The 23921-nt window shown below is 40.0% G+C and overlaps 1 protein-coding gene across 1 annotated transcript; it reads left to right on the top strand.

Moving 5' to 3' along the window:
* Positions 1 to 645: 645 nt before the first annotated feature.
* Positions 646 to 23711, top strand: LOC110713287. Its single transcript, XM_021891746.1, has 5 exons — positions 646 to 1119; positions 1211 to 1471; positions 1530 to 1808; positions 11756 to 11902; positions 23526 to 23711. Exons 1-5 carry the CDS (start codon positions 646 to 648, stop codon positions 23709 to 23711), a joined length of 1347 nt encoding a protein of 448 aa, XP_021747438.1.
* The last annotated feature ends 210 nt before the right edge of the window (positions 23712 to 23921 follow it).

Raw genomic sequence — 23921 nt, 5'->3', positions numbered from 1 at the left:
GTGATGATGAATAGAGAGAAGCTAGAGAGTTAGTTAAGGGATATAACTCCAATGTCATTGAGCTAGCACATAAATTACAAGTAGAGGTAGCTGAGGGGTTGCAACTGCACAAAGGAGAGAAGGTTCAGGTGTGAGGCAACAAGTGAATCAGGATGGGACTGTTGTTTTTGAATATGAAGATTCAGATGATGAGGTACACACACCTACTCCTACTGTTGAAGATGAGACTGTAGAAGAAAGAAAGCAAAAAGAGGGCTGCTGATTGGCAGGGAAACAGATTATTCAAAGTTTGAGAGGAAAGTGGGACAAAGATTTACTTCAAGGGAATAATTTAAGCAAGATGTGACAAATTTTGCTATACTTCAAGGTAGGAACTTATGTGTTCAGGCTGCAAATAGAAAAAGGCAGAAGAGGATTGGGGTGAAGTGTAGTCAGGGGTGTCCATTTTTGTTATATGCATTTTGGGATTCAAGGAGAGGCTCATTTTTTGGGAAGACAGTGGTGACTGAGCATACTTGTGTAAGGAATATGGAGAATAACATTAATCTTAAGTCCACATGGTTGGCTGACCAGCTGTTAGATGTTTTCAAGGCAAGGCCTCATTAGCATGTTAAGGAAATTATATAAATAGTTAGGAGAGCATACATGATAATAGTGAAGAAGGATTTTGCATACAAAGTGAAGTATTATGCCCACAGGAAGCTCCATGGGTCTATGAGGGATCATTATGGGAAGTTGGGGAGATATCTTGAAGCACTGAAGAAGGCTTTCCCAAATATTGATGTGGATTTGGAAGTGGATTTGGAAAGTTTCAAGCACAACAACAAGGGCCCCTTAGTGTTCAAAAGACTGTATCTTTGCTTTGATGGTCTAAGAAAAGGATGGATGCAAGGCTGTAAGAAGATCATCTGTGTGGATGCATGCTTCCTAAAGACCTTTCTTGGGGGCCAACTGATGTCTGCAGTGGGGAGGGATGGAAATTACCAAATGTACCCTATTGCATGGGCAGTGGTACAAGGAGAAAACAATGATTCATGGGAGTGGTTTCTTACACATTTGCAAAAAAGCATAAGTCTTGCTGATAGAGCTGGATGTGTAATTGTATTAGATGAACATCAGGTATACCTCCTCAATTTTTTTTTCTTTATGTTATTATTATTTTATGTTGCCTTTATTTATTTGTTTTCATTTTTGTTTTGGTTGAACACAGTCAATTATAAGGGGTGTGTCAGAGGTACTCCCAAGAGCTGAACATAGGTACTGTGCTAGGCACATATTTACCATGTGGCACAAGAATTTCAAGGGGGATGCGTACAAGCTGATGTTTAGAAGTTGTGCAAAGTCATATAGTGAGGCAGACTACAATGAAGCCTTGGAGAAGTTGAGAAAAGCAGACCCACTTGCTGCTGAAGCTCTGAAGTCATACAACCCATCTCTTTTCTGTAGAGAATTCATGAAGACAGAAATGAAGGTGGATGTGTTACTAGCAATATGGCAGAGACATTTAATGGATACATCATCAATGCTAGGGAAAAACACTTGATTTATATGTTGGAGACATTAGGGCAGCCCTGATGAAGAGGCTAGTTACAAAGGGAGTTGAAATGATGAAATGGAAGACTGATGTGTGCCCTAGGATAGCAAAGAAGTTGTTGATAGAGAAAGAAGAAGCTGCAATGTGTGATGTAATCCCATCTACTGCTACTGTGTTTCAAGTAAATTATCGTTTGGACACACTGAAAGTTGATCTCAGTGCAAGGACTTGCACTTGTAGAAAGTGGGATATGACTGGGGTTCCTTGCTGTCATGTTGTTGCTGCAATCTTTTTTCACACAAAAATGCAGAAGACTTTGTTCATCCATCATATAAGATAGAAGCATACACTAAGGCTTATGCAAACTCAATCCCACCAATTGATGGTGAAAGGCATTGGCCAAGAATTGAATTTGATCTAGATCCACCATCCATCAAAGTGGGGCCAGGAAGACCAAGAAAAAACAGGAGGAAGGACCCATTTGAAGATCCAAAAAATCAGGAAGGCTAATTAAGCATGGGATTGAAATGACATGAATCTTATGCAAAGAAAAGGGTCATAACAAAAGGGGGTGCCCCTACCCTTCAACTGCTACAGTTCAAACAGAAGAGCCACCAACAAAGAAACCAAGGGTCAGGCCAAAGAAGACCCCTATGCTAGACCAACAACTACAGTTACAACCTACTACCCATCATACAGCAACTGCAGAACCATTAAGATTAGGGAGAGGGGGTAGAGTTGTCAGCAAGGGTGGTGCAAGCAGGGGAGCAAGGGGAGGATCCAGTGGAGGGTTAAGTGGTGGAAGGAATGGGGAAGGAACTGGAGGGAGAAGTGGTGGAAGGGGTGGACAGAGTACTATAAGGGGAGAGAGAGGTGGTGGCTGAGAAGCAAGGGGTGGTGGCAGGTCATCTGCACCTCAAGGTTTTTGTGTTTTGGTCACACCTAATGGAAAATCTATGATACATGTAAGTACTCCAAAATTCTATTTTTTATTTTATGTTATATGATTGTCATTTGATTTTGGTTAGTCAGAGGTTATGTGACAGTAATATTCAGTTTTTTTTTTATTTTTTTTTGTGTAATGCAGGCACTAGGAACCATTACACCTCAAGATGTTTGTGCATACACAAGCACCTAGTCTTACAACTTCAGCCAAGGATCTACTTCAGGAAATGTTAGCCAGCGATAGATTAGTATTCTGATTATGGCTTAAGTCTGTTATTTTTGGCCATAGACTTTAATTTTTAGGAATATGGTTGTGGCAATATTAGTGTATTCTTAATTATGTAGTTGTGACTAAGATCACAGAAACTTTAATTTTGTTGTGTAGCAAACAATTTCAGCTATGTTATGTTTGATTGAAAAGGAATTGTACTCCATTCAACTATATAATTGTGTTGCTATGTGATTAGTTTATGTTTGTTAAACTCATTAAGTTGTCCCATTTTTTTTTTTGACAACAAATCAGAAAAAAGTGAAACACAAAACAAACATATATGTATAGTAGTCAAAGACATCATATTCATTCACTGCTTCATTTCCACAAAATACAGATACATAATGCAACCCCTATAATTTTCAACTAAGAGAATATCACCCCACAAAAGTACTACTATGCTGCATTATTATAGGTTACTACATCCATAAACATCAGCATCATCAACTTTACATGTTAATTTTTCCCAAAAACAGACACACCCCACAACATTAACCCACCAACCTAAGACATACCCAAAAAAAACCATCACCTTCCCCTTCCAACCCTACCAACACAGCCCTACAGAAATTGCTTGAACACTAACTAAAGTGTAAAAAGCCCAAGAGAACACCAAACACAAAATTAATTTCTTGTCCTTGTTGTTTTTATTCATCTCAAACAAAGTTTCAATGGTGGCTATCCCCATTTCCGCAACCTCGTCCTCCAATTTCTCTTTTTTCTTCTTCAAACTTTTATCTTCTCCTTTAGAAAGTCCACCTTATCATGCAATTCAGAAATAATTGAGTCCCTTTGAACAACAATCCCTTGCAAATCGCGTACATCATCAACCTCATCCACCCATTTAAAGAAACCGCAATTCCTTTGTTCCTACAAAATTCATTCAATTATTATTCTACAATAAAATTGAAATTATACTTGGAACGATGCGGGTGATTTCTTCGACCTTGAACTTGAAGTTGAGCCAATTGAGTGGTGACTTTCCATTGCAAAAAGGAGAAGAAAGTTGCAAAAGAAAATTCCCAGAAAGAAAATGAAGAGGAGTGAGAAAATTGAATGGGGAGGAAGAGAATTTAAGGGAAATGACAAAGAGGGAGGGAGGAGATTTAATGGAGAATTAAATGATCTCCAACGGTAATTTGTTCAAATTAAAAGAATTAACCGGAAAAAAGGTAAATTAAATAAACCGGTTACTAAATGAAAAAGGCTTGTTATAAGAAGATGGGGGTACAAGGTGGGCTTGTTTCCAGATTTCGAAAAGGTTTAGATTGTTTTGAGCAGAAAAGGAAAAGGGGGATTATTAATTTCCATTTTTCTTATTATTTTTGGATTGTGAGTTAATGAATTTTGGGTGCTAGTATTATTACCCTAAGAGTTGAGATGTTTATGAATCAAATTGTCATGTTATTTGGGAACATGTGCCATTGTTGAGATTGTTTATGAATAATTATTTGATCGATATATGAGATCAATAGGTTGAAGAATTATTATTTTGTTCTTGATTTGAGGCTCGGTGTTATATACCTTAGTCCTTGGCATGTTGGTAAGGAGATGATAATCATGATTTAAGAATGAGGTACAATCTTTATTATTTATTTTTCTATGGTCCTCTACTGTGGGAATTGACCCGTATGTAGTCTGGTTCAAGGTGTTTTCTGGTTATTGAGAGTATTCAAGTTTCTATACTTGTTGGTTTGCTATTTGAATTATCCATGTCAAGGCTAGGTATAAAACAAAGAGCGTGGCACATTTATGGGAAAAATGAGTTGAGTAAAGGGTTGTATTATTATTCGAGGTTGAGTTGATAATGGTTATTTTTAGAGTACAATGTGCAATGTAGTTTTGAACTACATTATTTAATTGAGATAGTAATGTTGATTATCCTATTATCTCTGTATTCTGATATGTGATGATAACTCAGCTTTTTGCTGACGTGTGTGTGTTTGTTTGTTGTGCTATTTGTATTTGCAGCCATGTCTTTTTCCTATGGTGGCCCTGCAACGATCTATTTTGAAATTTGTCCTTATTGGTGAGCAGTCAAGTTTGTCTAAGCAGGTTAATAGGTGATTGTAGCTAAAGGAGTTCAAGTGTTTCGATTATTTTGCTATAACAAGTTTGTAAAGTTGCATAAATAGCTCACTTAGATTTATTGGGTTGTAATTATTGAGATTCTGTAAGCCTTAACACTTGACAAGTTGTTAAGTGTGGCACTAATACCTCCGATTTAAGTGTATGCTTCCGCAAATTTTATTCAAAGGTTGTTTATTTTTCCTTTATTTATTTTTTATTATTAGCTAGTAAATCGGGGGTGTTACAGGTAAGGTGGGCTTAGGTTCGGTTTAGGATCAGATTAGTATTTTGGCCATAACTTATTCGTTATAACTCGGATTTGGGCCTATAATATATCGTTGGAAAGCTCTTTTAAAGCCCCATCCAATTATTAAATCATTGGACCCTGGTTATGGACTAAAATAAACTGGAATACACGTTTTTACAAAAAGGACACGAAATGAATGATTTTAAAGGACACAAAATGAGGAAAAGCAGTTATGGTTTGGGGAAATGGGCTAGAAATTGGGTTGTTTTATGAAATATATTGGGATTGAATATGGATTTAAGCACTCCAAAGGTTAAATACTCTACCCGACCAATAATGACGGTGAAAGGTTGTTCATCATCGCGTTTAGTTTTGGGGAAACATTTTTAGGTGTCTACAGAAGCCCAACTTTGACTGAGTTTGTTGAAACGTTAGTTTAGAAAACGATAGTCAAAGTAATCGATAGGGACGGAGAATTATTTTAGACGGTCTACGATCCTAAATCACTCTCTATATGCAATACCTGCTATAGACACCCATTTGTGTCTCCCCAAAACCAAACCCAGTGATGAGTAACTTTCATGTCGAATCATAATCAAATGAAGTGAAGGTGTGGAAAGTCTTGTGTTACGGTTAGTTTTTATTTTTTCTCTTTCTCTCTATTTTTGGAAACATATTTTATGAAAATAACAAATCTAGTTTAGTTTGGTCCATGGAAAGGGTCCAATAATAGTGTAGTTGGGTCGGGTTCCAAAAGAGCTTTCCAACGATATATTATAAGCCTAATTTCGATGAATAATGAGGAAGTTATGGCCAAATTACTAACTGGACCCGATTTGATTCCTATATGCGGCCCAATGATCTAGAGGAGGGCCTATTATTGATTTATCATTCCTAATGTGATTAGGATTGATTATAATCTTCTAGAATCTTCTAGAAGGTTCTTTTAAACCCTAATTTGATTTGCATTGATAAATTGAATTTTAAGAGTTTTATTTAGAATAAAAGAAGTGTTTTAAAGGAAAATAGACTTTTACCCCTCTCGTACGCTTAAATTTTATCAAAATAAGAAAACGTGTGGAAAAATTGATTGCAGCGCCGCAATTGCAGTCTGTCGCCTGGCGACAGACCTGGCATCGCGGCGACACGCTTGGCGTCTGGCGACAGCCCTGTCGTCTGGCGACAGGCGCGTGTTTGGCGACAACTTCGTGTTTTATTATTTTCAAAACTCTGATTCTTTTTTATCATATCCGGCTGATTTTCTTTATAAATAGCCTCCTAAAACCTCCGTTTTAAATCATCAATTCTTCTCACCTATTCTCACCAACTCTCATCAAGAAATTCTTGATTACTCTCTCTCTCTCTCTCTTTTCTAAACTAGCCTTTTCACAGACAAAATTCCGCATTCACAAGATCTAGACACACCTAGCCAAGTTCGAATTTGCCTTTGCCCTAGACGTGAAAGGTTTGATATTTCTGAGGGTTTGGTCCCAAATCTCTCTTTCAATTATTTGATTTAATAGTTTGTTTTATATTTTCCTTGAAGTTACTAACGTGTGTATTTTGTTATTAGAAAGAGATACGAGGCATCCAAGTAAGTGTTTTAATTGTTTTCATTGTTATTATGATATAGAAATCATGTTTAGGATGTGTAGGCGTCGTTCGAAGTGCGCCTACGTTAAAGCATGTGGTGAATATGCTTGGCACTCATAGGTAGTGGAAATTTACATAATACGATTAGGGACAAGGAAAGTAGGGAGCCTCCAACAAGTTTTTAAGGAACTTGTAAACCGTTCACGGATCATAAAAGGCAACCACGATTAAGGGACAACGATAGGCAACAACGATTGACCCGTGAAGGTTACACCCCATTCATAATCCATGAGATTACTAACTCCATATGGTTCGGAACCACAAAAGGAGGATCGGGGATGATGGTATGAAGTGAGTCATGGAGTCACATTCGCCCGTATTGGCCTCTACTCGATTCTTATAGTGAAAAGTGATTCCTGCGATATACAAACAAAATATTCAATTTGCTCCAAAATATTATTATGCTAAATTGGTTGAATATTAACGCAACATATTATTCTAAAATATTGTGATCACTTGAATTAATAACAAGATTAAAAAGGATCCTTAATTGGTTGTCCAAATTATCTTATTAGTCGTGATTTTCAATTACATATTCCCTTTAAACATCCAATATGGTGATCATAAAAATAATAGAATAACATCAATATTGGAAGCAATTTAACAATAATTCTAACAATACAAAATCATTTGAAAAATAATAGAAATAAAAGTAACATAATTCTTACTTTGATTCTGTTTGTTTGCAACTATAAAATAATAAACGAGTTAGTATCTTCAAGGAAATAATAATAAAACAATAATTAAATTAAACTAAATAAAGTAGAGTTGATTTGGGGCCAAACTCTCAAACAGTTCTACCTTTCACGCCTTGGCTTAAGGACAGAACCACGAGTAATGTATGGACTCCTTGGAAAACTTGAAGAAGGAATTTTGAAAGAAGAAGGGTAAGTTTAGGCTAGAGCATAGAAGAGAGAAAAATAGAGAATTAATTCATGCCCCGTACATCAGAAATGAGGGGGTATTTATAGAAAAAATGTGCTGAGGGAACACACGAAACCCTAAAATGATAAAAATCCTAAAAAAAGTATCCCGCGACACGGTAAAGTGTACCGTGACACGGAAAATCCCACCGTCAGACTGGAAACATTCCCGTGACACGGTGCAAATTTTGTGTGACGCGGGAAATATTTAGTAAACGGGGGAGAAAACGCGTTAAAGGTTTATGCGGAAAGGACACGGAAATTCCCGTAATCGATAGGAACGGAGAATGATTTAAGACGTTCTGCGATCCTAAATCATTCTGTACATGCCGATACCTGCAGAAAAATGTTAATTTCACAGATAAAAGAGTAAAAGGATAGAATATGTATCTGACACCAGTGTATCGGTGACAAATGAGTTTGGCAGCTTCCTACGCTTGAAGGAATCCACCGGATAACGTTCGTTGAAACACTTTCCATGCCTGAGGAAAGCCGACTGAGGAGTTTGGTAGTTTTCTAAGCCTGAAGAAACCTACCGGATGAAACTTTCCATGCCCGAGGAAAGTCGACGAATGAATTTGGTGTCATTCTATGCTTGAAGAAATCCACCGATGATGCTTTCCATGCTTGAGAAAAGCCGACTTGGCAGTTTTCTATACTTGAAGAAAAATCCACCGATAACGCTTTCCATGCTTGAGGAAAGCCGACTTGGTGGTTTTCTATACTTGAAGAAAAATCCACCGATAACGCTTTCCATGCTTGAGGAAATCCGACTTGGCGGTTTTCTATACTTGAAGAAAAATCCACTAATAACGCTTTCCATGCTTGAGAAAAGCCGACTTGGTGGTTTCCTATACTTGAAGAGAAATCCACCGATAACGCTTTCTATGCTTGAGGAAAGCCGACAACTACTGTAATCGCTGAAATTTGCAAGTGTATGATGGTTCGATTATCCCCGAACGTGGGCTGCGGATGATTCACACCTTCAAGTCGATTATCCGACCATAATAGGTGTTTAAAATATCGACAAAATTGATTTTGACGCTTCCTAGGGGCAAAATAGTAATTTTGATACCCTTCAACCGTCAGTTAGAATTTTCCGCGTAATTTTACTGAAAAATTAACTGTCCAATTTGCGCGGAAAATCGTGCAATTTTGCTCAAATTGCCAGGAATATTCGCTGCTAGCATCGAAAAGTGTGCAGGACAAAAACTTGAACTCCGTGCCATGTGGATAAATCCCGTGACACGGTTCTAGATTGCCGTTAAACGGGAGGAACTCTTGTGTCACAGGAATTTTTTTGGCACAAAAAATCCCACGCGCTTCGTTCCACGCGCCATTCCTCAGTAACGGGAAATGTTGAACGGTTATTTTTGGCTTTAAATATCAGACATTGCTCCCATTTTTGTTCACTCACCATTTCTCTTTCTTCTCCTGCTCCTACTTCTCATCTCCATTTTTTCACCTTAATTTGCTCAGATTCCCGTTCCACGGCATCGACTCCCCAGCGCACGATTTGATTCCCGTCAGACGGATCTCCGTCCTGTGCCACAGCGGTTCTGCAGGTTTTTTTTTATTTTTATTTTTTTTCACTGAATTCTTGCTGCTGCTCATTGCTGCTCTGCCGTCGCCGTCACCTGAGGTTGTCGGAGCTCCGTCACGTCCCAGGCTCACCGTGACACGGTTGCTGTTACCGTGTCACGGCTGCTGCTGACCGTGTCACAGCGGCTGTGCTGCGGTCTTCACGGTTTTTCGAGCTTATGGAGCTCAAATCTTCATCAATTATACTCTAATTTTTTGCTACTTTCCTCATTTTTGATTCTCCACAATGATCCATGTAAGTTCCCTTTGATTTTTGTCTCGAATTTGCTTCAAACGAATAATTTCATGTAAAAACCCTTAAAAAACCAATTTGGGGAATTTTTGATTTTGAGGTTTATGTTGAAATTCTTGCCATGAATTTATTTGCATATGCGTGTATGTGTGTTTATGAGCTATTTGAGACAAAAATTGCATGATTTGGTGAAGAATTGAGCAAATCACCATTTTTGGTACTACTTGTGGTAAATGGTGTTCCTTGTTGTTCATGTTGTTCTTTTGCACTTGAAATGATGACATATTGGTTGTAGATTTTGTAAAATATGCCATGATGCGTTGATCTATTGTTTTTGTACAATTTTGAGACATGTTTTGTGTTGTGTATGTACCACATTGTCATGGAGAATATAGTATCATGCAATTAGGAGAACATAGTATTAGTTCGTCATGGAGAAAATAAGTACTATAAATAATTCCATTATCTTGCCAATTTTTAGCCTTGAGGTAAAAATTTAGCTTATAATGCAATAAATAACTAAATAACTTAGGAAGTGATGCTAAGCATTTATATTTTTTATTAAATGCAACTCGATATAAATAACTAAATGTCTTAGGAAATGATGCTAAGCCTTTAGAATTTTATTTTTATAATAGCATGCCTAGACGACGGGATTGCGATCTTTCCACTCATGGCCGGCGTCAGGCTTTTCGGGAGGACACTCCCACGATTCCCGAGGGTATGGATGATGACGTCTTAGAGTCCGAGCCTAGGGCCTCTACGGGTAGAGGTAGGTGGGCTCCACCTCCGTGGACATCAGACCAATTGGTTTTCTGTCGTGAGAACCACGTTTCTCATCGTCCACTTGCCGGCATAGTTGACGGCACGCTTCGCCATCACAGTTCTGGAGCCGGAGATTTGATTCCTCGACTTCATCAGATTATCACGAGGGATCCTGCTACGAACGCCTTATGGGAATGAGCTGGTTTAGTGGACTTTTATTTGGCGGTCGTAGGGTTTCTCAGCCCCCGGGGTTGTGGTGCGACAGTCGTTCGCGCGTTGTTGGAGTATTTTTGGGATACTACCAACACCTTTCACTTTGCTTGGGGGGAGATGACAGTGACCCCTCTGGACTTTAGCATGATTAGCGGTCTACGCTTCACTCACCGGGCCGTAGCACAGATGTCTGATCTTTCTTGGGGAGCGGCTGAGGCAGCTGATTTGTTAGGTCCGATCGTTCAGCATATCAGAGCCCAGCCAGTGTCTCGAGGTGGACCTAGGAGCGGGCGATCAGAGTTGGCTTCGGTTCTAGCCCGTGGTTTTGACATGGAGGAGACGTCATCTTAGCAGCGAGTGCGGATCTTCATTTTGATTCTCATTTCCATGACTCTTTCTCCTGATAGGAGTTCGCGTGCACTCCTTTGCTACCTTCCTTCTTTAGTCAGGATCAGTGAGATAGGATCCTTTAGATGGGCCAGCCTCGGATATGCCAACCTTCTCTTGTCGTTACGTCATGGCTGTAGGAAACTGAACGACGAGTCCCCTGTCACTGTCTACGGTTTATGGAGAGTCGTAGAGGTGACGATCTTTTCCTCTTGTTTTATTTTATTTTGTTCGAATCATGTGCTCAAAGATTACTTTTCATTGCAGCTATGGTTCTACAATTACTTCCCAGGATTGGCTCCTCGACGGCGTCGGGGAGCGGTTCATGACTTCCCTGTCGGGGCCAGCTGGCGTGACCGAGGAGAGTCACGGGTGGAGTCTGTCTCTGCGCTGCGCGGGCTGCTACGCCGAGGCACCTCTTCTGTTGGCGTAAGAATTAGTTTTGTAGCCTGTTATTTTCTCTCTTGACGTTATTTCCGGTGCTTAATGCCAACTTTTTATGGTTTTCAGGTTGCTATTGATGTCCAGTATCGTCCTTAGGCTGGGATGACTAATCTTCCCGAGGCCTTGAAGCTTTCAGCGTACCGCACTGTTTTGTTTGGTACCGGACGCTTTGTCTGGTATCTGGGGGAGCGTGTCGTTCGTCAGCACAGTGGTGATCGCTTTGTGGTGCCTTATCTCCACCGGAGTCGATGCTAGACTCACGCTTGCTTAGGGAGTTGATAAACAGGGGAGAGCGCTACACTTTTCCTTGGCAGGAGCTTGTGCGCATGGAGGGTAATTATGCGCAGGACTTGCTTCCCTCTCTGGCTCCTCCACCCCGCCTTTCTGAGGTATGATTTCTTTTGAGGAGTTTTGTCGCTAGTCTCTGTTTAAATAGTCGAATAACTTGATTATTCGATCGTATTTTCAGATGACTGTTCGTCGTGTGGGGAGGATTGAGATTCCTCCTCAATCTGTCCGCTACCCAGGGCCGATTGGTATTACCGAGGACCATATTGCTAACGCGCCAGAGGGTTTCAGACAGGCGCAAGAGTCTCTGCCTGAGATTTTTGAGCCGGTAAGTTTTTGATGCATTATTCATCCCTTTTAACACCGCTTGTTACTGATTTTTATCTGTTTGAATTGGTTCTCTGCCTACCCGCCCGGAGATGATGGGATTCATGAAGCTGGTTGACGCTCTGAAGTACTGCATCATCAAGCTTCGGCGTGGTGCGAGTTGTCGGGGCAGTTCTGGCGATGTTCTTGAGGTATGTTCACTTTTTCTCATTTCTACCATTTGTTTTATTTGGATTGTTGACACCTTTTGATTTTATATCCTTCAGGAGCAACGGAGGTCCCGCTAGCGCTCGAGGCATAGAGGCTCGGACGAGGGAGAGCCTAGTCGTGGTAGACGATCTCCTGAGGTTCATCGGCATTCTCAGTCTCCGCGGGATCCTCAGATTTCTCAGCCGTTTCAGGAGGCTCAGTGGCAGTAGCTTCGGTCTTCCCAGCGCTTTCAGAGTCAGGGTCAGAGGCAGCGACAATCGTTTTCACAGCCTTCACAGACTGAGTTCAGGCCAGTTATGACTCTCGTGGATCTCGGCTTATTTTTCAGCTCCATCGTCTAGAGTTCCTCCACCGGTGTCAGGCCTGTTTTTAGTTCCAGTGTATGGGACGATGCCTCCACCGACGATTCCCATTTCTTTGAGTCAGTCTACACCGTTTTCCAGTTAGACGGGTCCTGCTTTGAGTTTGACTGCTGCTGGATTACAGGGACTAGTTGGGATACTACTCCTCGTACTCGGATGATGGCGGGACTCTTTGGCTCACCGTTCCCATATTCACAGGCTGGAGATGACACTGATCCTAACTCTTCTAGTTCTGCAGATTTTTGACCAAGGGTCTTTATTTGTACATACAGTGATGACACTTGACGCTGCTTATTTATTATGACTCATTTTGTACATTATTCACAGTTTATGTATATATTGGTGTGTGTTATTGTGTGCTTGAGACTCATGTGTTATTGTGTAGTTATTAATGACGCGAATAAAAAAAGTAAGTGGAGGGTACCGACCTTCCCTCTCCCTAAAAGAAAAAGAAATAAAAAGAAAAGAAAAATCTGAATAAGTTTTACAACTACTCCAAAATAAATATGTTTGGAAATGGGACGAGGTTTATAACGTCCCTTAAGAAAAAAAATAATAAATGATAACGATGAATAAAATAATGAAAAAAAAAAATTAAAAAATTAAAAACAATAAAATAAAATGATAAAAATAAAAAAATAAAAATATTAATAAAAAAAGTTGAGAATTTTATTAGGAATGAAACTCTAGAAATAAAAAAAAAATAAACGGTGAAGATAAAACAATAAAAAAAAATTCGGATAGATACGGGAAAAGATAAAAAAAGAAAACGCGTGGGCGCCGCGACACGACACTATACACCGTGTCATGGCAAAATCTGCCGTGTCGCGGCAAAAATTCCTATGACACGGTGGGAATTCCCGTGTCACGGTGCGCGTATTTGACAAGCGCACTTTAGGGCGCGCTTTAGAGCATATTTTAGGATGATTTTGGATGTATTTGGGGCCGCTTTGGCCGATTATTACCTTGTTATGCTTACGTTCCCCATATTACGTGCTTCACGGGTTTTCGGTTTGTTTTTGATGTGTTTTCAAGTAATATCAACCGAGTTTAATCGGATCCCGAGCCCTTGATGCGTAACCGAGCTAGCCTTGACCGGAGTCCGAGGAGTTAAGGAAGTTCAAGTGCCGTACATTGATTACATAGCACAGGCAGCACGGCCGTGTTACCATAGGCACACCCGTGCTGACCTATAAGCAAGCAACCCCAGGCAAGGCAGCACGGCCGTGCAAGCCAATAGCACGGCCGTGTCAGTATCCACGCACCCGCACGGCCGTGCAGGCCATTAGCACGGCCGTGCCAGATGTTGCCCGTGCCCGTGTCAGCTTCAGTATGAGCCCCGTGCTAGAGCATATTAAGCACGGCCGTGTCATTTTTAGCACGGCCGTGCCAGGAAGCTGCACGACCGTGCCATATATAGCACGGCCGTGCCAATTTGAAGAAGAAACCCGGTTTACTTACTGACAAGCTAGCACGGCCGTGCCAAATACAACACGGCCGTGCTGATCCAGGGTTAACTGCGCGCTTGACTTCTCCGAATTAGAAGACGTATATAAGGCCCGACTTTAAGAGGATTAAAAGACAGTTTTTAGAGATAGTTTTGAGAGCCTTTGTAGAGAGTTATTGGAGAACGTTCTTATTATTAGAGATTCATTAGTTTTCTTAGAGAATTTCCTAGAGATTTTAGTTTTCTTGGATTGATTTGAAGCAAGATTTGCGAAGGTTCTTTGTATTATTCATTGACGACGGATATCAAAGTTCTGAATTTTTCCATTGATTCGCATCAATACAATTGGTATTATTCATTCTTGTTTATTAATCAAGCTTTATTATTCCTTAATCAGAATTCATGTTTATATCTATTATGCTTTTGGAATTCATTATTGCTTTGATTATGAATATGTGTGAGTAGTCTCCTAGCTAGGGTTTCGGGATGAAACCCGGCCTAGGTAATCTATGTAATTGAGGATTGATTTTGATAAACGGATTGTGATTAAATTGATTATATGCGATTGCATGTTAATTCATTATAATAGGAGTAGCTAACCTAGAATCTTGAATTTGATTGCATGATATTCTTGATTTGAACAAGAGATTGTGAATTGAGTATTTCATTATTGAATGTGGTTTGATTATGTATCGAGTAATGTTAAGTGCATGAGAAATCCAAGCTTAGTATTGCCCGTTGTCTTCCTATCACATGATATTGATCAGACTTATAGTCTTTGCATATCCCGTTTGTCTCTGTGATTCCTTGTTGCTTAGTTACCAATGGTTAGGCGGATTCCCGTTCTCCCTAGTGTCTTAGTTTATTGATTTATTCCATTTTATTAGTAGTATTTTAGAACACCATTTTCCATTGATTTCGAACTAGCTTAGGTTTAAGATTGATTTGCAATTACTCTCGTTCCTCGTGGACCGAACCTTTATTTGCCTTTGTACTTGGTTATAGGGTGTTCGTATAAGTATTGTTTGATTGAGAGTTAGATTGTAGCGACCGATTTAACCCCTGTCAGTATTGTACAACTGTGTGGTTTACGCGTATAGAAAGATAGATTCTGAGTAGTTCCGAGCGTTTTTACTATAAATAGGACCAGTATATTCATGATATGCATAATTACGAAATACAAAATAATTAGAATTTCATATTTCAATAATAATGTCTCAGAATTTTTATAATACATTGAGCGACTGGTCTTATTCTTTGACCAATGCTGACAAAAGAGAGTTGGAATTGTTTCATGTCAGGGGTTTACTAGCCCTGAGGCATGTAGCGATTCAACATGATTTTCTTAGGGCAGCATTAGACTATTGAAGTCCAGAAACACATTGTTTTAAATTTGATTACGATGAAATCTGTCCTCTGCCAGAGGAATTCGATGCCATCTTTGGATTTCCTGCTAGAAATCTTATTGCCATGCCTACCCTACGTGAGTATTATTACCAAGACTGAACGCCATCTGAATCTAACAGATCCAGATTTAAATAGAATTGTGTGTGGTAATGAGGTAGACTTAGATAAACTTGCAAATTTATATTTCAAGCGCCCTGTCTCTGAGTCTTGTCATGTATACCGTAGAAGGGCATATATTTTTTTGCATGTTTAGCAAGCTTTTATTTGCAAACGGTAGGGTAGGACATGCTTGTCTAGTGTCTGTGCTTGAACATGTTGAATCTGGGAGGTCTCCTATGCCTACGTGCCTTGGAGAAACATTTCGTGGCCTTGACGAAGCAAAAGCTGACTGGAAAGCCATCTGGAAGGGCTCTCTAGTACTGCTGCAGGTAAAAATACGCTCCGAGTAGCCCCCGTGACACAAAACAGGCACCGTGTCACGGTGGCCCTCTACCGTGACACGGTGAACTCTGCCGTGTCACGGTGGAATCTGCAATTTTTTTTTTGTTTTTTTTTTTTCGTAGATTTGGTTGATGGAGCGTCTAAAACTTTTTGAAGCCCCCGACGATATTGAAAAATATGGCCCTATCGATCTAGTCCGCAGGAAGAAGAATTACTCTGTGAACATGTCGTATGAAGATTGGAAGAATTTCTTTGCAAAGAGAGAATTTTCCATTCGTTGGGTGGTGCCTTGGTGGAGGCTTACTAGGATGGTTGGTACGAATGATACTCCGTATTGCCGTGTTCCTAGTATCTTAAGAATGACTTTTTATTGTCCTTCTTGACTGATGCGGCAGTATGGACTTGAACAAGTAGTTCCACGCTATAACGATAGTCCTCGTGAAGTATCGTTGCATGAAAGTAACGTTCACAAATACGAGACTTATTGGATTGGAAGACCTTTGTGGACCGTTTTTGCAAGTAACCAAGATCCTCCTCCCTTATCTATTGCATACAAGGAATGGTTGAATCCTAGAACTAGGAGGGAACGAGTCGGATCACGCAAATTTGATGTGAAGAGCCGTCTTGGAAATAAGAAAGCGCCTCCTAAAAATCGTCTAGGTCCAAGAACACAAGGTATTGAGTTTAAGACTCCTATAATGCCGAAAAGGAAGAATTATGTGAAAGGAAAGGGTAAGGAGAAGATGGTTTATAGAGAGAAACAACCAAAGAATATTAAGAAAGGTGAAAGGGGTGAAAGTTCGACTAGGGGTGTGATGGTTTGGGCTACAAAAGACACATTAATGGTGAAGGTCGACCTAGTTGAAAAAGAGAAGGAGGTTCCTAAAGTGAAGAGGGATTAGATCAGTATTGCTTTGCTTTTATGATTTATAATTTTTTAAAATAAGGCGCATGATGCCAATAATTGCAGTCACATTTATTTCAATAATAATAGCATATTTATTTTCGCCTTAAAAAAATTACAATGACTTTTTTTTACGTTATTTTTTTTAATATTCGAGTCAAGGAGTCGGACGCAATGGAAGAATGAAAATAAAAAACATCGAACAAATAACTGAATTCTACGTCACTAAAAAAATCGGAAAATTTGAAATTCCACCGTGCCACGGTAAAAAATTCCGTGACACGTTGAAAATTGCCGCGTCACGACATTTTTTTTGCAAGTCCACCGCGCCACGGTGAAAATTTGTCATGACACGGTACAGTTTCCCGTGGCGCGGCAAACTCTTTTTTTTTTTTTTTTTTTTTTTTTTGCAATTTAACCGTGCCACGGTGGACTGTGCCGTGACACGGTGGATTGTCCCGTGACGCGGCAACCCTTCCCTTTTTTTTAATTTTTTTTTATTGTGACACAATGCTGAACTTGCGCGTATACTTGATCGATGGAGGGAGGATTTTATTTTTTAAAAGTGGCCGGGCCCCCTTGAGGGGTTGCCTACGTATCCTTAAAAAGGAATCAGGCCAAACGTAGCTCAATTGGGTCATGAACCCATGCAACTAGGCATAGAATTTCTTGAGTTGATCCAAGTTGGTTAAATTGTGGAAACCGTTACCGTTCATGTCTACCAATTGTGCCGCTCCGCCAGACAAGATGTCTTTAACAATGTACGGACCTGACCAATTTGGTCTGAATTTTCCTCTTGGATCCAACACATTTTTGCGGAGTTCTTTAAGCACCAGGTCACCTTCTTTGATGTTCCTAGTCTTGAATTTTTTATTGAAATGTCGCGCCATACGCTGTTGGTAGGTTTTGACATGATGCAAAGCTACCAAGCGTTTTTCATCAAGTAAGACTAGTTCATCATATCTTGCTCTAATCTAGTCGACTTCATCTAGTAGGCTTTCCAACGCGATTCGGAGAGAAGGGATTTCGAGTTCTATTGGTTGTACAGCTTCAACTCCATAGACCAAAGAGAAAGGGGTAGCCCCCGTTGATGTACGAACAGAGGTTCGATAACCCCAAAGGGCGAAATGTAGCTTACTTGGCCAATATTAGTAATTTTCTGTCATTTTTTCGATGATAGTTTTCACATTTTTGTAGGCCGATTTGATCGCACCATTTGTTTGTGGTCTGTAAGGTGATGATCTGTGATACTTGATATGATATTTCTGTAATAATTCTGCGCATTCGGCTTGGAAATGTGTTCCATTATCACTAATCATCTCATGAGGTACCCCATAGCAGCATATGAAATTTTTCTCAATGAATTGAGCTACGTGTTTCGCCGTTAGCTTAGACTATGAGGCAGCTTCGACCCATTTGGTGAAATAGTCGATTTCTACGAGGATGAATTCATGCCCCCCTTGTCCTGGTGGCGTTATTTTTCTAATGATGTCGATGCCCCCAGTGGAGAAAGGCCATGGAGAAGTATATGTGTAGAGAAGCAAAGGTGGAACGTGCTGTAAATTTGCGTAGACTTGACACTTCATACATTTCTTGACGTATTCGTTACAATCTCTCTCTATAGTAGTCCAATAATAACCTTGTCGTTGAATCTTTTGGACTAACATATTCGCATTCATGTGCGTTCCACATATATCGGCATGAAGGTTTTCCATGGTTCTGTGTGCTTCTTTCTTGGCTATGCATAAGAGATTTCTCCCCATTGTAGTCCTCTTGTGGAGTTCTCCCCCGATGAGCACATACTGTGAGGCCAGGAGCCTCAAAGCACGGCGTGCCCTTTTATCAGTATTAGAAGGGTACTCTCCTCTTGTAACAATATTAAGGATATCTGTATACCATGGCTCTTCATCTTCTTCTTGTGATTCCTGTTCATCGTCGAGTGCGTGAACATAAGCCGGTTCATATCTTCTTTCTATGGTCAATGGCATTCTGATTGCGTCCGTTGGAATTCGCACCATTGATGCTAATTTAGCTAGTGCGTCAGCGAACTGGTTTTATTCTCTAGGCAAGTACATATATTCCACTTCATCTAGTTGCTCCGTGAGAGTTTCCAGATGAGCTTGATACATAGCGAGACTTTCACTTCTCACCTTCCATCTCTTGGAGATTTGGTTAATGATTAGTGAAGAATCACCGTAGATTATGAGCTTCTTAATTCCCAAGGCGACAGCTGTTTCTAACCCCAAAATACATGCTTCATATTCTGCGGCATTGTTGGTGACATCAAAGTCGAGTTTCATGGAAATTGGGATATGCTCTTCATTGGGTGATACAAGCAAGACTCCTACACCACAACCTTTTTGGTTTGAAGCTCCATCGAAATAGAGCGTCCAGCTATCATCTTCGGTCATGAGTAAATCTTCGTCAGGGAAATCGTACTCATCTTCTTCTTTCTCAACTTCTTTTAGCAGAAAGTCTGCTAAGAAGTCAGAAACCGCCGAACCTTTGATGGCTTTTTGTGGTACGAATTTTAAGTCAAACCGAGCAAGATTGACTATCCACCTTGATAATCTGCCATTGAGTGTTGCTATTTCGAACAAATATTTGAGATGATCCATCTTGGACACGACATGCACTGTATGAGTGAGCATGTAATGTCTTAGTTTCTGTGCGGCCCACACAAGTGTGAGACACAACTTTTCAAGTGGTGTGTATCGTGTCTCGTATCCTTGAAGCTTCTTACTCAAGTAGTAAATTGCATTCTCCTTGCTTTCAATCTCTTGTGCTAGCATTTCCCCCATCGTTTCTCTTGTGACCGTAAGGTAGAGTCAAAGAGGAAAGTCAGGTATTGCTGGAGCTAGCACGGGTGGGTTTGCCAGGTACTCTTTGATTTTTTTAAAAGCTTTTTGGCAATCGTCGTCCCATGTAACTGGACATTTTTCTTAAGCTTCTTGAATATAGGTTCACATGTCGCCGTGAGTTTCGATATGAACCTACTTATATATTGCAACCTTCCAATGAAACCTCGAATTTCTTTCTCATTCTTGGGCGGTGGCATGGCCCGATCGCTTTGACTTTTATGGGATCTATTTCAATCCCTCGAGAACTGATCATATATCCAAGTAATTTGCCTGACGTGACTCCGAATGCACACTTTGCTAGATTTAATCTCATGTTGTACTTGCGGAGTCTTTCAAAGAACTTGCGAAGTGCAATGATGTGGCCTGGGCGATCTTTAGACTTAACGATCATATCATCGACATAGACCTCCACCTCTTTGTGCATCATATCATGTAACAATGCTGTAGCTGCTCTTTGGTAGGTGGCACCCGCATTTTTCAACCCGAATGGCATTACCGTATAACAATATGTACCCCATTGTGTGATGAATGTGGTTTTCTCCATATCTTCTTCAGCCATCAATACTTGACTATATTCGGCGTGCCGTCCATGAACGATAGGAGTGCATGGTTTGTTGTGTTATAGACTAGAATGTCAATGTGAGGTAGAGGGAACCCATCTTTCGGGCTTGCTTTATTGAGGTCCCTGTAATCAACACACATTCTGACCCTTCCATCCTTCTTTGGATCCGGAACCACATTTGCTATCCATTCTGAATACTTGGATACTTTGATTAAACCTGCGGCCAACTGCTGTCTGATTTCTTCTTTGATTTTGAGAGACACATCCGGTTTCATACGGCGCAACTTTTGTTTGACAGGCTTCATACCTGGAATGAGTGGTATCGTATGCTGAGCTATATCCCTGTCAATTACTGGCATATCTTGGTATGACCAAGCAAATACATCTACAAATTCACTAAGCAAGTTAATTAGCTCTTTGCGTTCATCTTGACTTAGTGTTAATCTAATTTTTACTTCTTTAATAGTCGTATCATTGGAAATATTAACTGTTTATGTATCCTCGATAACTGTCGTTTTATTTTCATGTTCTTCCATTGCTTTTATTATTTCTTTGTCATTTTTATCATTAGCAAAGCAATATTGATCAGGGTTAGGGGGATGACACACATCGTAAGCAAAGGTACTCATTTTATTGAATTCATTAGTGAATACATCAAGAGGGCCAAGGTCAGCTGCGACCTCACCGGAAAGAGAAGACTCAACAAGAGACTCAGGATTGGACTCTATAACAGAAAGAGAGTGATGAGTGACATTTATGTCACTCCTAAGGAGTAGTTTTAGAGTCTTTTCCGTGTTTATTTTCCCTTATTTTCCTTTTATTCTCTTGTTTTCTCTTTAATAAAGTTTCTTGTTTATTTGGTAATTTTGGAGCGTTTTAGTTTATTTTCTTTATTTTATTAGTTTTAGTTTATTTTCTTATTTTATTTTTACTTTATTTGCTTGTATAGTTTTTGTTTTATTTTTTTTATTAGTTTAGTTTTATGTCTCTTATTTTCTATTTCATTTTATTTATTTTTATTTTATTTATTTTATTCTATTTGTCGTGGTTTTGTTTTATTTCGTCCTTTGTTTATTTTCATTTTATTTTATTTTATCTTTGTCCCGATTCTCCCTTATTTTTATTTGTTTGTGTAGGATCGTGCTCGGAGGTCGGAGGCTCGGGTCAAAGGTGTCAATCCAAGAAGCTTTCTAGCCCCAAAGCTGCTGCCCAATCTTAACCATCACCACACCCCCTTATCCTCCACCACAACAACACCTCCATCTCCCCTGCTCCCTCACGCACACAGCAGCCCACCATTCCCAAAACCAATCATTCCCCTGCTCCCTCTCCTTCACTTCCAGTCGCCAACAACAACACCACTCACCACCAGTCCAACCTTGGCTAATTTACAGCCATCCCGCAAACACCACACACACAAGCAGCCGCACCACCACATCACACTGCAGCCACTCAAACCAAACCAAAATCACCACAGCAGCCCCTCACCAACACCACCGTCAACAACCAGAGCACAACAGCAATTACGTCCATCTCCAATCAACCCCTGCACCACCGTTCACCTGCACCCGCAACTCCAACCAGCCATGCCACCAGTCCAACCTTCAATTACAGCAGCAGCCGCGCAAATTCCGGCCACCGCGCACCGCCCCCTGCCGCATCTCCTCCACTTCTCCAACTACAGCAACAAATCGCCCACCATTGCATCACAAATCAGAGCAAATGAAAATTAATCAAGTTCGAGCATACCAATGAGTGTTCGGCCGAACGTCGAGTAAGAGACTTTGGGGGTTTTGTTATTCGAAGAAAAGTGGTCGAACACACCCATGGTTCGACCGAACCAACCCCGTAGTTCGGTCGAACCAACCATCGGTTCGATCGAACCACTCCACGAGCTTCACACGTGGTTATTAATGAAGACCAACCGGTCTAATAATGACGATGATGATGCAATTGGTGTTGATAGCCATTGATTTGGAGCATTGATTATGATCGATGGTGGTGATTCAATGATGATTATTGATGAACGGTGGTGTTGATATTGAAGCAGCCAATTTCGAAGAAGAAGGGGAAATAGGGTCTGATTGTTTTTGGTGGGGATCCGTGGGTTTATTATTTTTTTATTTTCTTTTTCTTTTCCTTTTTCTTATTTCCTTTCTTTTATTTTTTTTTTTATTTTATTTTCTGATTTTTTTACTTTTCCTTTTCTTTATTTTATTTTCCATCTTTTATTTTTCTTACTTTGGCTAGCTTAGTATAAATACCCAATTTTGGGGTAATTAGGATAAATTCAATAACTATCTATTTTACTCTTTAATTAGTTTTAGGTTAGGTTAGGATTAGTCTTCATTGGTAGAGAGAGAAATTGTGGTTTTCTTCATTAATGAACTTGGATTTTGAAGAAGGAGCTTGTTCAATCCTTTGTAGATCTTCATCTTCAATTAATGAGCAATCTCTTACTCTTTCTCTTTACCTTTGTTTTTGATTTTGCTCATTTGCTTATTAATCATGTTGGTGCTTATTGATTTGATGATTGATATTGTTTTCAACATGATTTGTGAGTAGTCACCTAGCCAAGGGTGTGGGGATGGTGTAGTTGCTAATTTTTCATGCTTTTAATGTTGGGGTTATGTTAATGGTGATTAAAGTCTTTGCATGCTTGATATTCTTTGGTCTTTCTTGCAAGTGCACGTTGTTAGTTGATCAAAGATGAGTCTTTACTAACAAGTACGGAAGTTGACTTAGTTGAGATTCATTATTATCGATTGTTATTTAATAGTACCTCCTAGTATATGGTTCTAATGTGGAAACATAGAGGCTATGTTAGGAGAAGCCAATTGACCCCGGAAGGCGGCTAGATTGGACCCTTTACTTCGATATTCATGCATGTTTAGTTTACCATTGATATGCTACTTTGTTATTGTATGGTCAAGCGTCAACTTCACCTACCCATTTCCCTTGGTGCCTTAATGTTTTAGTTCTTGTTTTAGCATCTTTAGACTTTAGTTTATTTATCTCCTATGCCGGACTAGCTTAATTGTCGATAACATTTGGTGGTGTTTATCCGTTCTCTGTGGTTCAACCCCTATGCTTGCCTTATACTCGTATTAGGTTTGTTTAGGTTGTATAAATTGTATTTGATCTAGCGATAGACAATTGACGACGCGTTTATTCCCTTGTCAGAGGGTCGGCTTCAGACTCTAAGGACTAGTCTACAGACTCAGACTCGGACTCGGACCCAGACGACTCAGACTCATGGAACATGGGACCTTAGCCAGAGGTTATTTCCAACTTTTCTCTGCTTGGCGTAATGATCCTCAATGTCTTGCGCCATCCCTTTGAAATATTATCAGCTTGGACGATTAACTCGGAGGGGTCAAAATCTTTGTTTGCTATAACAGCTTGAATGAGCTTGGAATTATCATTGCAGACAGGCTTAGATTCATTCTTCTCCATTCCAAAAAGAAGGTTAATGCCTAGATCATCAGAGCTTGGGCTATCTGGTTTCTCAGTTGTGAAGAGCTCTTCGCCTTCATCGACAAAGTCACAATCAAGAAACATCTTGAACCCTGGTTCACGCTTCCCATCGTGGACGAAAGGCTCAGGGAATTCATAGCATGGGAAGTCTTCCTCTTCTTTGATGTACTGGCCATTGAGAGTGAATGGATATGGATCCATGGTCATTTCCGTTTTCATGATTCGAGCATTATTGCGAGCCTTCATTTTCAAGAAGGCTTGTCTCACATCTTCTTTTGTTGGCTTGAATCCCAAGCCAAAAGTATCCTTCTTGAGTGCACCAGGATGGCCCCAAAGTTCAGCCATTTTC

Source organism: Chenopodium quinoa, unplaced genomic scaffold (assembly GCF_001683475.1).
Source record: "Chenopodium quinoa cultivar QQ74 unplaced genomic scaffold, ASM168347v1, whole genome shotgun sequence".
NCBI classification, from domain to species: domain Eukaryota; kingdom Viridiplantae; phylum Streptophyta; class Magnoliopsida; order Caryophyllales; family Amaranthaceae; genus Chenopodium; species Chenopodium quinoa.
This window is presented reverse-complemented; position numbering and strand designations above follow the sequence as displayed.